Raw genomic sequence first — 13,009 nt, forward strand, 5'->3', positions numbered from 1 at the left:
TGAAGCCTCATTCAGGAGACAAACTCAAAGAAGAGCCACAACAAGTGTCGGTAATCAGGAACATCACGTCCCCACCAGGAACCACAGAGCAGAAAGGAAAACATCTGGAAAGTCTGCTTCAGCTCTTTAACTAATAATAATATAAAAACCCACATGAGTCGGCGTCTGGCAGCCGTCTCAGGTCTGCCAGACGTAAACAAGCTGAACAACGAGCGGACGCCTTCAGCCGCTATCTGCCGCCTCCATCTCCCACAAAGGGAAGAGCGGCTGCAGAGGGTGGAGGTGCTGCTCATCTGTGTGCAGCGTCTGAAACTCAAGCAGGCGCCAAGTGATCAAAGAGTGAGTGAAGCTTCGTCTCTCCACCTCCAACCGTCGGCCTTCATTTACTCTGTTTGACAAACACTGAGTAATTAGGCCGAGCTCGGAGCTCTGGTTGGGGTTTTCCAGTCAAAAGCTGTAAATTAAAGCTGGGGGGGGGGTTACACTGCAGCAGCTAAATAAATGAGCTCAGCGGAGACACTTGAACACCACGACGTCAGAATCTGATTAAAACGTCCTGCGAGCGTCCGAAGGCCGACAGCTGCACGGACACACGTCACAGAGAGCGCCGCCGGGGGGGGGGACGCTCTGATTGGCTCCAGCTCTGAGGGACATTCATGCAGAAACCCAACAGATCTAAGAGGACAGAGAACTCAACGAGCCCTCCTCTTCTTATATGAAGCTCAGGATGTACTGTCTGGTCTCTGCTGTGGGGTCGTCAGCGACAACATGTCTAATAATCAACCAGAACACTAATGAACCTGCAGGCTGCCTCGTTCAAAGTGAAGAACTTCTCTGCAGAATGCTTCATTAGTTCACATTAATATCCTGGCTGTGACATCACAGATGGGGGCGTGGCTAAAGGTAACCCAAAGGTAGAGTTGGCGGTGTGATCCACTCACACTAAAGGTCTGATCATCTGTTCACCCTCAGTGAGCTTTGAACACCACTCACTTTTTACTCCTGCTCTTCCTCCCCCCTCGCTGCGCCTCCTCCTCCTCCTCCCAGGCGGGGAGCAGGGCTAAAATTACCCTGCATGCATCTGCTTGCCCCTGTAATGCATCTCTGCCCGTTCACAGACTCCACGCCGTCTATAATAAGAGAAAACCCCCTTCTCTGCTCTCCCTGGGGCCCTGAAACACTTCCTGGGCAAAGAAAATCACAGAGTCTCAGTAGAACCAGGACCAGGACCACAGCCCCCCCCTCCTCTGAAGCCCCCCCACACTGCTTTAAAACACTTCAGCTCCGTCTCCTCGGAGGTCAGGAGCTGCTCCTCTCTCACAGTCATTCTGTTTTCTTCCCACAGGACAGGAAACGCTCCGTCATGTTCACAGTGGGGTCAGAGGTCAGAGGTCAAACATCTCCACGGCCAACGGGGAGTTATGACTGACAGAGTGGACCAGGGTCCATACGGAAAAAACACGTTTTAAGAAAGTCATCCACAGAACGTTTGGAGTCGACAGCTGAGACGACGTTTAGTTTACCACGACTTCACAACACCGGTCACATCAGTTAGTTATCAGTTAAGTGTCCAGATTTAAGTTTGCAACTGAACTTTAAATGAAAGTCACAGATTGATCCAACACACTGACTGATGGAGGCAGCAGCTCTAAAATCCCTGTTTTAGTGAATGTAGTCTGGTGTGTGTGCAGAGAGCGATAGAACGGCTGTTTGCTGCTGCCTTCACTGCCAGGAGGAATCCGCAGCTACAATAAACTGTCATCATATCATCCGGGGGGGCGAGTATCAGTGTGGCGGCTGTAATTACACGGTTAACGCTTCCTGTGACTTCACCATCTCTCCGGGGAGGTTTGATCCAGGTGTCAGCAGCAGGAATAAAGTGGCTTTAATGACACCCTGTCGCTCCGTCGACACGGTTTAGGAGCTAAAGTGACGCCACGGAAACAAGAAGGAGCCCGACGAGCCAACAGTCAGGGAAGGACAGCGGTCAGACGCTGATGTAACGTTCACTGACTGTTCCAGCTTTAGAATAAATATTAGTTTGGTGAATAAATTAAATTATTACTTTTTTAAATGAGATGAACAAAGTTGACCCAATAATGTATCAACGTTTTCCAGGACTGCTGAATGTTAGTGGGGGCTGAGGAGGAGAAATAAGACGCACAAAACGGCCCCAATAATTGATCAGATTGACTTTCACCCCCTGTCAATAATCAGGCAGTGATTATAAAATGACTCTGATGACTCAGAGCGCCACAGAAACCTGGTGAACGACGTTACAAACTAAAGGGGGGCAGGACAGGACTTGTGTTGCCACGGAGCCCCAATGACAGCGTCCAGCAGTGACCCTGAACGCACCACGGGCCTTTTAATTAGCACACAGTGACGAGAATGTGGAGTTTGGACTTCAAAGTGACGCTGATGAGTGAGCAAACACAGAGCGGCGAGAAGAGAAGGACGCTGTTTGTTGTCGGGGGGAGAGATACCCCCCAACCCCCCCACCTGGAAACGAGTTCCTCTGTCGGGATCATTTCCACATCAGAGTTTAGGCCAACAAACTCCTCGACGTGGAGACGAGACGGAGCGACTGTCAAAAAGTGTTTGAGCATCTAACCTCCTGAAAGGTCCTCCATCTGATGGATGTTTACAGTTTCTGCTGCTCTTTGTGACGTCTTTAGTGAAGAAAGTTCAGTTCATATTATTCATGCTGTCCCACTAGATCCTGCTCACCCTGCACAGAAGCTTCTAGACCGAATGTCCTCTGTGACCGACTGAAGAGGGTGTAGTCCTCCACAGCGAGCACGACGGAGGAAAGTAGAAACATAACAACCGGACAGACGGGAGTGTTTCCGTCTCATCTGACTGAAAACTAAAAAAGAGGAGTCACTGTGAGCTCAAAGGTCAGAGAGACATCTGAGGGGCCCTGAACGCCTCGTGTCCGACCTCCATCTTTGTTCCTCATTTCTCAGGAAAACACAACTCGACTTTTAGTGTCGGCCGACCGCTCGAACGCAAACCGCTGGACTAGTTTGGACTGAACGACCGCGATCACGTAACCACGACGACCGGTCCGTCTCTCTCTCCTGCTCATTAACCACCATGTTCGCCTGACTAAGACGGTGCGTTCACTGACAGAGTCTCTAAGCGGTCAGACTGGAACACATCAGGACAAGAGGAGGAGAAATCTCATCCAGACAAACAGAAACTCTTATTGGTTCTTTTAGCAAAATCCTCTGTCTAAGTGTTCAGGGTCTCCAGCTCTGACGGGTTCGGCTCAGAAGTGACCTGATTCTGTGATTTACAGACAGAAAGCTGCACCACTGAGTCTGGAGCAGAGACAAGATCCCTGAATCTCATTTCCTGCCCAGAGACGATCCCCCCCCCCCCACTAAAACAGCTTTCTGTGGAGCTGGACTCTTGGAATTCTTCAGCTCTCGACTGAAGAGGGCTGAATATTCATGTGTCAGCCTGACTGGGGTGGGGGGGTTCAGCTCGGGGACCTTCAAGTGGCCGAGAGGCCCCGAGTTCAGACTGTTTGCTTCAGTCTCCCCCCTCCGGACCCCCCCCCCACCCCACCCCACACAGCCGCCAACATTTAGACCGTAAAACACAAATATCTTCACTTTTAGAATCCTGAGAAATGTGAGCAGAGTTTGGTTGGCTGCACGTCGACGGGCTAACGTCCCGCTAGGTCTTCAGGCCTCCAGAGGAAGTCATCATGTGACGTCCCTCCAGAATAAAGCTCCAGATAACAGAGGCTGCAGAACCTCATAGAGAACCTGTCTGTTCTAAGGTTCCTTCAGTCTCTCAGTGATCCACTGACAGTCTGAACATCCAGGGGTTCATCCTCTGCAGACAGGAGCTGCTGTCTGCTGGTTCATCCTCTGCAGACAGGAGCTGCTGTCTGCTGGTTCATCCTCTGCAGACACCTTGTGTTTGAGTCCTGAAGCTTCTTACTGACTAAAGGTTCATTACGTCTGTTTCAAACCTCTGTGCTGCTTCTTTGATCACACCACACCAGACTCCATTCAAATCTCTGTGAATTTTAGTCAACTTTCTTCAGATGAAGTTACTGCTTGTATGTCGACATTTAACATCTGAAAAGCCATCGTACAGGTGAGTATTGATTTGGTATCGATAGCCCGAGGATGCAGACGTGTTCCTGAAGGTTCTCGGCTGAACAGAAGCTGCTGCCGTTCTCTAAAGCGCTCCGACTGTCAGACGTGTTCGGAGAGGAGCGGCGGACACTTGCAGCCAGATGCAGCAGTGCACTGTGGGAAAACCCTGCGGAGAGTTTCTCTGGCCTCACGCCGCTCCTCGTCCTCCTCTCAGGGTTTCCCAACACGCCATAAAAGAACAAGTGTGGTTTTTTTCCTCTGGAGTGGCCAGCTGTTGCAAATTATACCAATCTGAGAGTGTGTGTGTGCTGGGGGTGAGGAGGGGTGAGGGAGGGAGGGAAGGGGAGTCATCTGGTCCGGACTCATTGTTTTGTGTCTGAGGAATGAGCTCAGCGTGGGAAACTGGGATGTGGGGAGATTATGAGCTGCACAGCTGGACCAGGAAACCACTGACGGCTTTCTGCAGCTGATGAAAGAGACAAAAACCCCTTTAGCCCTCAAATACCCTCAAACCTCCCTTAAACTTCCCTCAAACCTCCCTTAAACTTCCCTCAAACCTCCCTTAAACTTCCCTCAAACCTCCCTTAAACCTCCCTTAAACTTCCCTCAAACCTCCCTTAAACCTCCCTCAAACCTCCCTCAAACTTCCCTTAAACTTCCCTCAAACTTCCCTCAAACCTCCCTTAAACCTCCCTTAAACTTCCCTCAAACCTCCCTCAAACCTCCCTCAAACCTCCCTCAAACTTCCCTTAAACCTCCCTCAAACCTCCCTTAAACCTCCCTTAAACTTCCCTCAAACCTCCCTTAAACCTCCCTCAAACCTCCCTCAAACTTCCCTTAAACCTCCCTTAAACTTCCCTTAAACTTCCCTCAAACTTCCCTCAAACCTCCCTTAAACCTCCCTTAAACTTCCCTCAAACCTCCCTCAAACCTCCCTCAAACCTCCCTCAAACTTCCCTCAAACTTCCCTTAAACCTCCCTCAAACTTCCCTTAAACTTCCCTTTCCATCACTTAAGACACAGATACATGAGACTTGGTTTCAGGTGTGATCAGCTGTTTCAGACCCCCCCAGTGGAAAATGTGCCCGCTGGCCTTTTCCAGGAAGCACAAAGAAGAACTTTTCTTTTTTCATCTTTTGAAGAATTCAGGGATGTTTTGCCTCCATGTTCAGACTTCAAAGAGCCACTCAGGTACTGAAGCGAGTAACAACCCCCCCTCAGATGGGGGGGGTGAGTCCAGCTGTTTCCATGTGACGCTCAGACAGCTCGTCTTAAAGGAAACGTGCTTTAAAAGATCAGATCAGGCCTGAAGAGGTCAGAGGACGTTATATACCATCATCAGGCCTCCTGCTGATAAACCCTCTGATCGGAGACTCTGTGGCGGCCATTTTGGATTGAACAGGACAGATTTTGCCGTTTCTTGACTGGAGTTTGGTTGGTGACCCCCCCCAGGACCGCCTCTGTGGTCCAGTCGCACCAGATCTCATTCAAAATTTAGCCATTTTTACTGTTTGTGTTTTACTTGGATAAAGTTCTTTGAACATCGTTCATGGTTCCAACAATCAGAGCGAACTATCCAGTCAGGGAGGGGTTTATTGTTCTATTCTAATCTGAAATCCAAGCACTTTTAAAACCTTCAAGGATTTCCAGCTCCTGAACGCCTGCTCACATTTAAAAGGGTCATTTTCTACAGTGAGGTTTGGAGCAGGTCTGGAGGAGGCCCCCCCTCCGTCCATCTGCAGGTTTGGCTTCTTCTTCGTGGGTCTTTGATGTCGGCCTCCACGCTGCGGAGTCGAGTCGGGACACGTCGCCTTTCCTGCCCCATCAAAGAGGAAGCCGAGCGGCGCTGAGCTCCACAAACACGTCATGTTTCCTGAGCTTAAGACCTCGACCTGAACCCCACACACCCAAAGACACAAGCAGCGGCTCCCTGAGCGGGACGTTCGGGGTGAGAGGTGGAAATGTGACCACGTCTGGGTACCGATGCTCCGCGGGAACGTTTAGCGACCGTCACTGAGCCCGTTTGAAACCGAGGGTGGGGGCGTCGGGGCCACCGGGCCTCAGCACTGATTCTGTGATCGGACAGTGCCAGACTCCATTCAAAATGTTGGGGATTTTAGACCAAGTTATTGTTGTGAGGTTAACATACAGAAGAATCGGTCTGATACTGCGTCCACATGTCGACCTGCAGCTTCATATAAAGACCCCATTAGTCTGCAGACTAAATGTCTCATGTGGACGAGTGCAGATGATCTCTGTTAAAAGTCACGTTGGCAGAAAAAGACCAAATATTTAGAGAAACACAAACAAGCTGTTCGTGGAAGCAGGAAGCTCAGCGAGGCCTTCAGCCGAGGAGGCCGACGTTTAGGAAAGATGGAATTACACAACAACAGAGCTAAACCCTCAGGGGGACTTCGTTACCCAGAAATCTGTGCTGCTTTAAGAGGAGAGTCGACAGAAGTGGACTTTACGTGAACAAACAGGAGCCTCACTTCCTGCTTTTTAAAAATAAGAGCGTGGGACCCATCTTTGTCCCTGCTGGACGTGTGCTGAGGTGTTCAGCCCCCCCAGATCAACACGCTGACGTCTGATCTGCGGCAGAACAAAGCTCGAACTCTGAACACAATGGAAACGGCGCCTGCAGGAGGCAAAACTCAGTGTAATTAAAAGCATTTCCACGTGAAGCCGAGGCGTCGAGCTCTCATCAGACTTCAGCACCTGAGGCTACAGAGACGGCAGCTCAGCTCCAAGCAGCAGCATGACTGAACCGCTCAGGAATGTGAGGCTCTGTTAAAAACAGTGGTGCTGCTGGAGGCCGCCGGCTCACCGCTTCACAAATAGACAGGTATTTTTAAAAGGCCGAGTCGGAGCTCCGGGAAAACTAAGACGGCGGCCGGAGCTCACGGTCCAAACCTCACAGCAGACGGCAGCAACGGGGACCAAACCACAACCTCAGGACAAATACACTCTCAACTCAAGGGCCTCTTACTAGATTTGTGCCACGGCTTTCAGACACATCTTGTGGCCTCCGTAAGCAGATGAAGTTGGACTTCACTGCGGTTGTACACTGAACATTTCATTTTTTATTTTTCTTTAGTGAAAACTCTGTTGAGCTAAGCTGTGAGGATGACCATGGGGTGTGACTGAAAGCTCTAGAGAAGGCGAGTAAGTGGATGTCACAGAAATACTCTGCTAAGTGTGGAGTCCACAGCACCACCAACCAAACTCTGTTCACTTTTCTGGGTATTTAACAGAAAAACCACATGGGTTGAGTTACATGTTCAGTAAGTGTGACCTTTACACTGTGTCATGGTTTTCTTCAGCTGGTTTTAAACCAAACAAGTCAGGTTTGAGTTATTTTAGCTGAGCGTTGCTAACAAGCATTTTTATTATCGACTAATCTGCTCATTCCATCACTGACACTCAGAAGAGGTCGTCCTCATCATTACTGTCAAAGGCCTGGACACAAAGACCCCCCAGGAGGCCAGCTGTCCCCCCCAGTGCCCCCCAACAACTGAATCCACAGTCCTGGTGATGCGTTTGGGGGCTGAGGGACACCGGGCTGCTAACTTCACACCTCCGGCTGTCTGACGGCAGAAAAGCTGAACGTCTGAGCCGTTAGTCAGAGGTGCTGCTGGGACAGGCTGACCCCCCCCCAGGTCAGAGCAGAGCTGCAACCCCCATCAGCGCACACACACACACACACACACACACACACACACACACACACACACACACACACACACACACTCCACCCCCAACAATGAAAACTATGCCCCCCCCATGCTCCACTGCTGGCAGCAAAAATTCCTCATTCCCAAAGTTTCCAGGTTACATCACTGATCTTCAGCTCACATTTCAACTAATTATTGTTAAAGCAGAGAAAGAACTCTGGTTTCAGGCAGAAGTTCACAGTTTAACTGTTTTCTTCAGTCGCACCAAACTCCATAAGAAACTTTAGCAATTTAAAGTTTTCCCTCGAGTGTGTGTAAACAAATCTGCGACAATTTCAGTATTTCCCATCGTAACCACACCGTCTTCCATCCGGCACACAGCCGCTAAACCAAACTGTATTTTGCTTTGCAAGCTTTTTAAATAACACATTTTTTACAAATGGAATTGCTGCTCGATAAGGAGAGGCGACAGAGTGACTGATAAGATGCGTAAAGTTGGATTTTACTACAAAAAGAACACTTTGAAGGTATAAAAAGTGCGCCGAATAACAGAGCGGCTCCTTTCAGTGTAAGAAACATGTGTGGTTGTGCTGATTTGTGAGGTCGCTCTCACCAGTGAGCAAGAAAACCTTAAGTTGCAGATTTTTTCAGGGGGGTTCGGCGCGGCGGGTCTCTAGCGCAGGGAGAGCAGAGGGTGTTATTGGGGGTCTTACCGAGGTGCAGGGTGAGGTTGATGGAGTTCGGGTACTGGATGCCCGCCAGCATGGTCTGGCTCTGCCACCAGGTGGTGGCCTGCTGGTTGTTGTAGTCGGTCAGGTACACGGCGCTGTGGTGGTTCAGGGGGTCCCGGGCGTCGCAGATGTGGCAGGACTTGGTGACCCCGGTGGCGCCGGTCTGCACGCAGTACTCCTCGGGCGGAGAGCCGCAGGTGTTGGTCGCCACCACGGTCACGTTAAAAGCGGCGTTAACGAACTCGGGCATGCAGCGCTGCGCTGCGCCCCGCTCGTCCGCACACTCGTCCATAGCGGCGCGCACGCACACGGACACCCAGCTCCAGGCCACCAGAGCCCGGATCAAACTTCGCATTTTTTCAGCGCTCCCCGTCCTCCCTCTCGACCAGAAGATCTGCGCGCGGCTCCGACACAAACTCTCCCCCCAACTTGTCCCAAAGTTTGCGGCACCGTTAACTTTCCCGGATTCCCGTTAACGACTCAGCAGAAAGTCTCCAGAGGAACCAGGCGGCGCGTCTCTGCGCTCCAGGCCGCGTCCAGAGCTCGGGTCCCGGCTGTGCTGCTGAGAGAGTGTCGGTGTGGGATCGGGTCTGGACTCGGCCTCAGCTCTTTGTGTCCGCCGCCATGAAACAGACTCCAGCAGGAAAAGACGGAGCTGCAGACTACACCCAGTGCGCTACTGCGCAGCTCTCCGGCGCAGAGGACACTGCGGCCACTTCCGCGTCAGCCCCGACAAAACTTCAGGAAAAGTCTCCACTCATCAATGATCTGTAATCACATCATCAATGATCTGTAATCACATCATCAATGATCTGTAATCACATCATCAATGATCTGTAATCACATCATCAATTATCTGTAATCACATCATCAATGATCTGTAATGAAACCTGCCACCCGTTGCCATGGTAACCTCCAATGGATTAATGGATCAAATATGTTGATGAATTAATTATTGGACACAATCTTTAATGGGGAAACATCATTAAAACAAAAGATGATTAAAAGTGATCAATTGAACCCGTTGATCACCCTTAAAGGGCCAGTTCACCCAAACCACACTGAACCTTGACCCTGAGGAGGCCTTTAGAAATCAGACACCATCTATCAGTCAATACTTCAGCTTCACTCATTAACTCCCAGCTCTGCCTTCCTGCTGTATCAGAAGGACGAAACACTGCTATTGATTACTTATTATGTGATCACTTTTCTATTCTAAGCTGTTTATTTAACCACAAACAGCAGCAGAGCAGCAGCTCCTGTGTCCTGGAGCTAAAATCAGTGTTTTAGTGAATGTAGTCTGGTGGTTTTTCTTCCATCCCAACAGCTCAAGAGGCCGAAGATACAAAGATCAAATGATGATTTAATAAAAACCCTGAACCCTTCGTTAGTGTGAGGATCTGTTCATTAAGATCAGACTGAGGGGAGTTAACTCCCCTCAGTCTGATTACATATTCATTAACACACACACACACACACACACACACACACACACACACACACACACACACACACACACACACACACACACCTTCTTCCCCAGTCATCGGCGGACTGATGGTTCAGCTGCTGGAGAGTTTACGTGATATAACATTATTATTGAATGTTGAACTTTTATTCTACCGAAGCTGGACTGTGACTTTTACCCGAATACTTTTTCAGCCACTGTCTGCACCTCTGACCTCACCTGTCCACTCAGGTGAGTCCTGGACAGGTGACAGGTTCACAGACATGAAACATGTGATAATAATCACAGCACATTTACTGGAGACCAGCCGGAGAAACATGTTAGCACAGAACATCTTCTTCGGTTATGTTGGAGCTGCTCCACAGGGTTGTGAGGGCAGGTGTCTCCCCCTGCAGGTGTCGCCCCCTGCTGGTGTCTCCCCCTGCTGGTGTCGCCCCCTGCTGGTGTCTCCCCCTGCTGGTGTCGCCCGCTGGTGTCGCCCCCTGCTGGTGTCTCCCCCTGCTGGTGTCGCCCCCTGCAGGTGTCTCCCCCTGCTGGTGTCGCCCCCTGCAGGTGTCGCCCCCTGCTGGTGTCGCCCCCTGCTGGTGTCGCCCCCTGCTGGTGTCGCCCCCTGCAGGTGTCTCCCCCTGCTGGTGTCGCCCCCTGCAGGTGTCGCCCCCTGCAGGTGTCGCCCCCTGCTGGTTCCTGACTCAAACTCAAATCACACATTTGAACAGTGACACAAAAGAAAACCAAAACCCTCTAATTTATTTTGACTGCAGCTGATTGTTCTGCTGTCTGAAATATGTTTTAATTAATTAAATTCTAATATTTATTTTTCCATCAGTTAATGGAAAAATGATCAATTAGAAATTCTTCTGTACTCAGTCATGGATGCATCCAAGTACATTTACTCATGTTCTCACTTTTCAGGTACTTTTACTGGAGTATTTAAATTCTCTGCAGCTTTCTGCTTCTGCTCCACCTCTAAACCCTGGACTTCTTACTGCCCTGCATCTATTGAAGAGCTGTAGGTTCATATTAGTCATATTAATCTAAAGCACGCAGGCAGTAGTGAAGTGACCGACTTTAGACCCTGATGACGTTCGATCCACAGCAGTGTCAGTGTCTAAAACGACTGATTTCTTAATGGAGTCTGGTGGCCCTGATCTAAATATGTGTATATATGTGAATAAAGGGAATCTTGAATCTTAAAAATACTGAATTTATCTCCTTTAAATACAAACAACATACTTTTAGACTTAAATTCTGTAATTTATGACGTACAGAACCTCAGTCAGGATTTGAACAGGCCAGTTATTAGTGGTGACGGTGTATCGAAACCAAACAGTCACAGACATCTTCTGGAAACAACAGATTTATTGGAGACGTTGACAGCAGCTACAAATGATCAATACAAACTATCATAATTCACAAAACTGATACTGACGACACATCTGTAATAAACCACATGCACCAGATTACATTCACTTTTCTGCTGATTCTAGCTGCTGAACTAAAACGGTGTGTTCAGGGTCTTAAGTGTACATTACTCAGGTTTGTGGGAGAACAGAGAACTGCTGCTGAACTTCTGGACGTTAATAACCTCCCCTGTACCCTCCTCCTCCCCCTCCTCCTCCTCCCCAGCCCCCACCTCCTCCTCCTCCCCCATATCCACCTCCACCTCTGTATCCTCCTCCTCCTCCTCCTCTGTAACCCCCGCCCCCCCTGTACCCTCCTCCTCCTCCTCCATAACCTCCCCCTCCTCTGTACCCACCTCCCCCTCCATATCCTCCACCTCCTCTGTACCCTCCCCACCCACGGTAGCCTCCCCCTCCTCCTCCTCCTCCTCGGTAGCCTCCTCCTCCTCCTCCTCCTCCTCCCCCGTCGAAGCGTCCCATCTTGGGGGGTCGCGGACCGTCTCCCATCCTGTGCAGAGACATGATGAGGGTGAGTCACTGTGACCTGATGGAGCCGAGCCACAGCACTGTTTGGGTGGACTGGCCCTTTAAGAGTTTCTCAGTCCTCACAGACCCCTAAGATCACTGTGTGTACCTGTGTGTGTATACTTGTGTGTACCTGAGTGTGTACCTGTGTGTATACCTGTGTATACCTGTGTGTGTGTACACCTGTGTGTGTGTACCTGTGTATACCTGTGTGTGTGTACCTGAGTGTGTACCTGTGTGTGTGTACACCTGTGTGTGTGTACCTGAGTGTGTACCTGTGTGTATACCTGTGTATACCTGTGTGTGTGTACACCTGTGTGTGTGTACCTGTGTATACCTGTGTGTGTGTACACCTGTGTGTACCTGTGTGTGTACCTGTGTGTGTGTACCTGTGTGTGTGTACCTGTGTGTATGTACCTGTGTGTGTACCTGTGTGTGTGTACCTGTGTGTATGTACCTGAGTGTGTACCTGTGTGTATGTACCTGAGTGTGTACACCTGTGTACACCTGTGTGTGTACCTGTGTGTATGTACCTGTGTGTACCTGTGTGTTCTTGAGTGTGTACCTGTGTGTGTACCTGAGTGTGTGTACCTGTGTGTATACCTGTGTGTGTACCTGTGTGTGTACCTGTGTGTGAGTACGTGTGTGTGTATGTACCTGAGTGTGTACCTGTGTGTACACCTGTGTATACCTGTGTGTACCTGTGTGTATGTACCTGTGTGTTCTTGAGTGTGTACCTGTGTGTGTACCTGAATGTGTGTACCTGTGTGTGTACCTGAATGTGTGTACCTGTGTGTGTACCTGAATGTGTGTACCTGTGTGTGTACCTCAGTGTGTATGTACCTGTGTGTACCTGAGTGTGTACCTGTGTATACCTGTGTGTGTACCTGGTGCTGCTGGCCATCATGTTGAGCCCGGCGGCGGAGGGTTTGGACACGTGTCTGATGATGTTGAGCAGCCTCTGGTTGGTCTGGTCCATCTGTCGGATGTATTCTGGCTCCTTGGTCACTTCCACCACCAGAGCCTCCAGCCCGGCCCGCAGAGCCGCCACGCCGCCCGCCGCCTCGTGAGGGACCCTCAGTTTGATCCTGCA

At 50.1% G+C, this 13,009-nt stretch overlaps 2 protein-coding genes across 6 annotated transcripts in view; both read right to left on the minus strand.

Annotated features, from left to right (window-relative positions):
- lamc1 (laminin, gamma 1) overlaps positions 1-9,138 on the minus strand; it is a 46,225-nt gene extending 37,087 nt beyond the window's left edge. Inside the window, exon 1 of the mRNA XM_070845361.1 lies at positions 8,506-9,138. Coding sequence (XP_070701462.1) covers positions 8,506-8,878 — 373 coding nt within the window. The 5' untranslated portion in view covers positions 8,879-9,138. The remainder of the gene's footprint in view (positions 1-8,505) is intronic.
- Positions 9,139-11,350: 2,212 nt separating this feature from the next.
- dhx9 (DEAH (Asp-Glu-Ala-His) box helicase 9) overlaps positions 11,351-13,009 on the minus strand; it is a 20,788-nt gene continuing 19,129 nt past the window's right edge. For 3 of the 5 annotated variants that reach the window (XM_070845363.1, XM_070845362.1, XM_070845366.1), the window contains 3 exons: positions 12,792-13,004; positions 12,598-12,653; positions 11,962-12,385 (listed from right to left, as the gene is read on the minus strand). In XM_070845363.1, coding sequence (XP_070701464.1) covers positions 11,997-12,385; positions 12,598-12,653; positions 12,792-13,004 — 658 coding nt within the window. In that variant the 3' untranslated portion in view covers positions 11,962-11,996. Of the gene's footprint in view, positions 11,900-11,961; positions 12,386-12,597; positions 12,654-12,791; positions 13,005-13,009 lie in introns of those variants that run through there. The other 2 variants (XM_070845365.1, XM_070845364.1) reach the window with 2 other exon arrangements.

Source organism: Pempheris klunzingeri, chromosome 15 (assembly GCF_042242105.1).
Source record: "Pempheris klunzingeri isolate RE-2024b chromosome 15, fPemKlu1.hap1, whole genome shotgun sequence".
Taxonomy (NCBI): Eukaryota; Metazoa; Chordata; class Actinopteri; order Acropomatiformes; family Pempheridae; genus Pempheris; species Pempheris klunzingeri.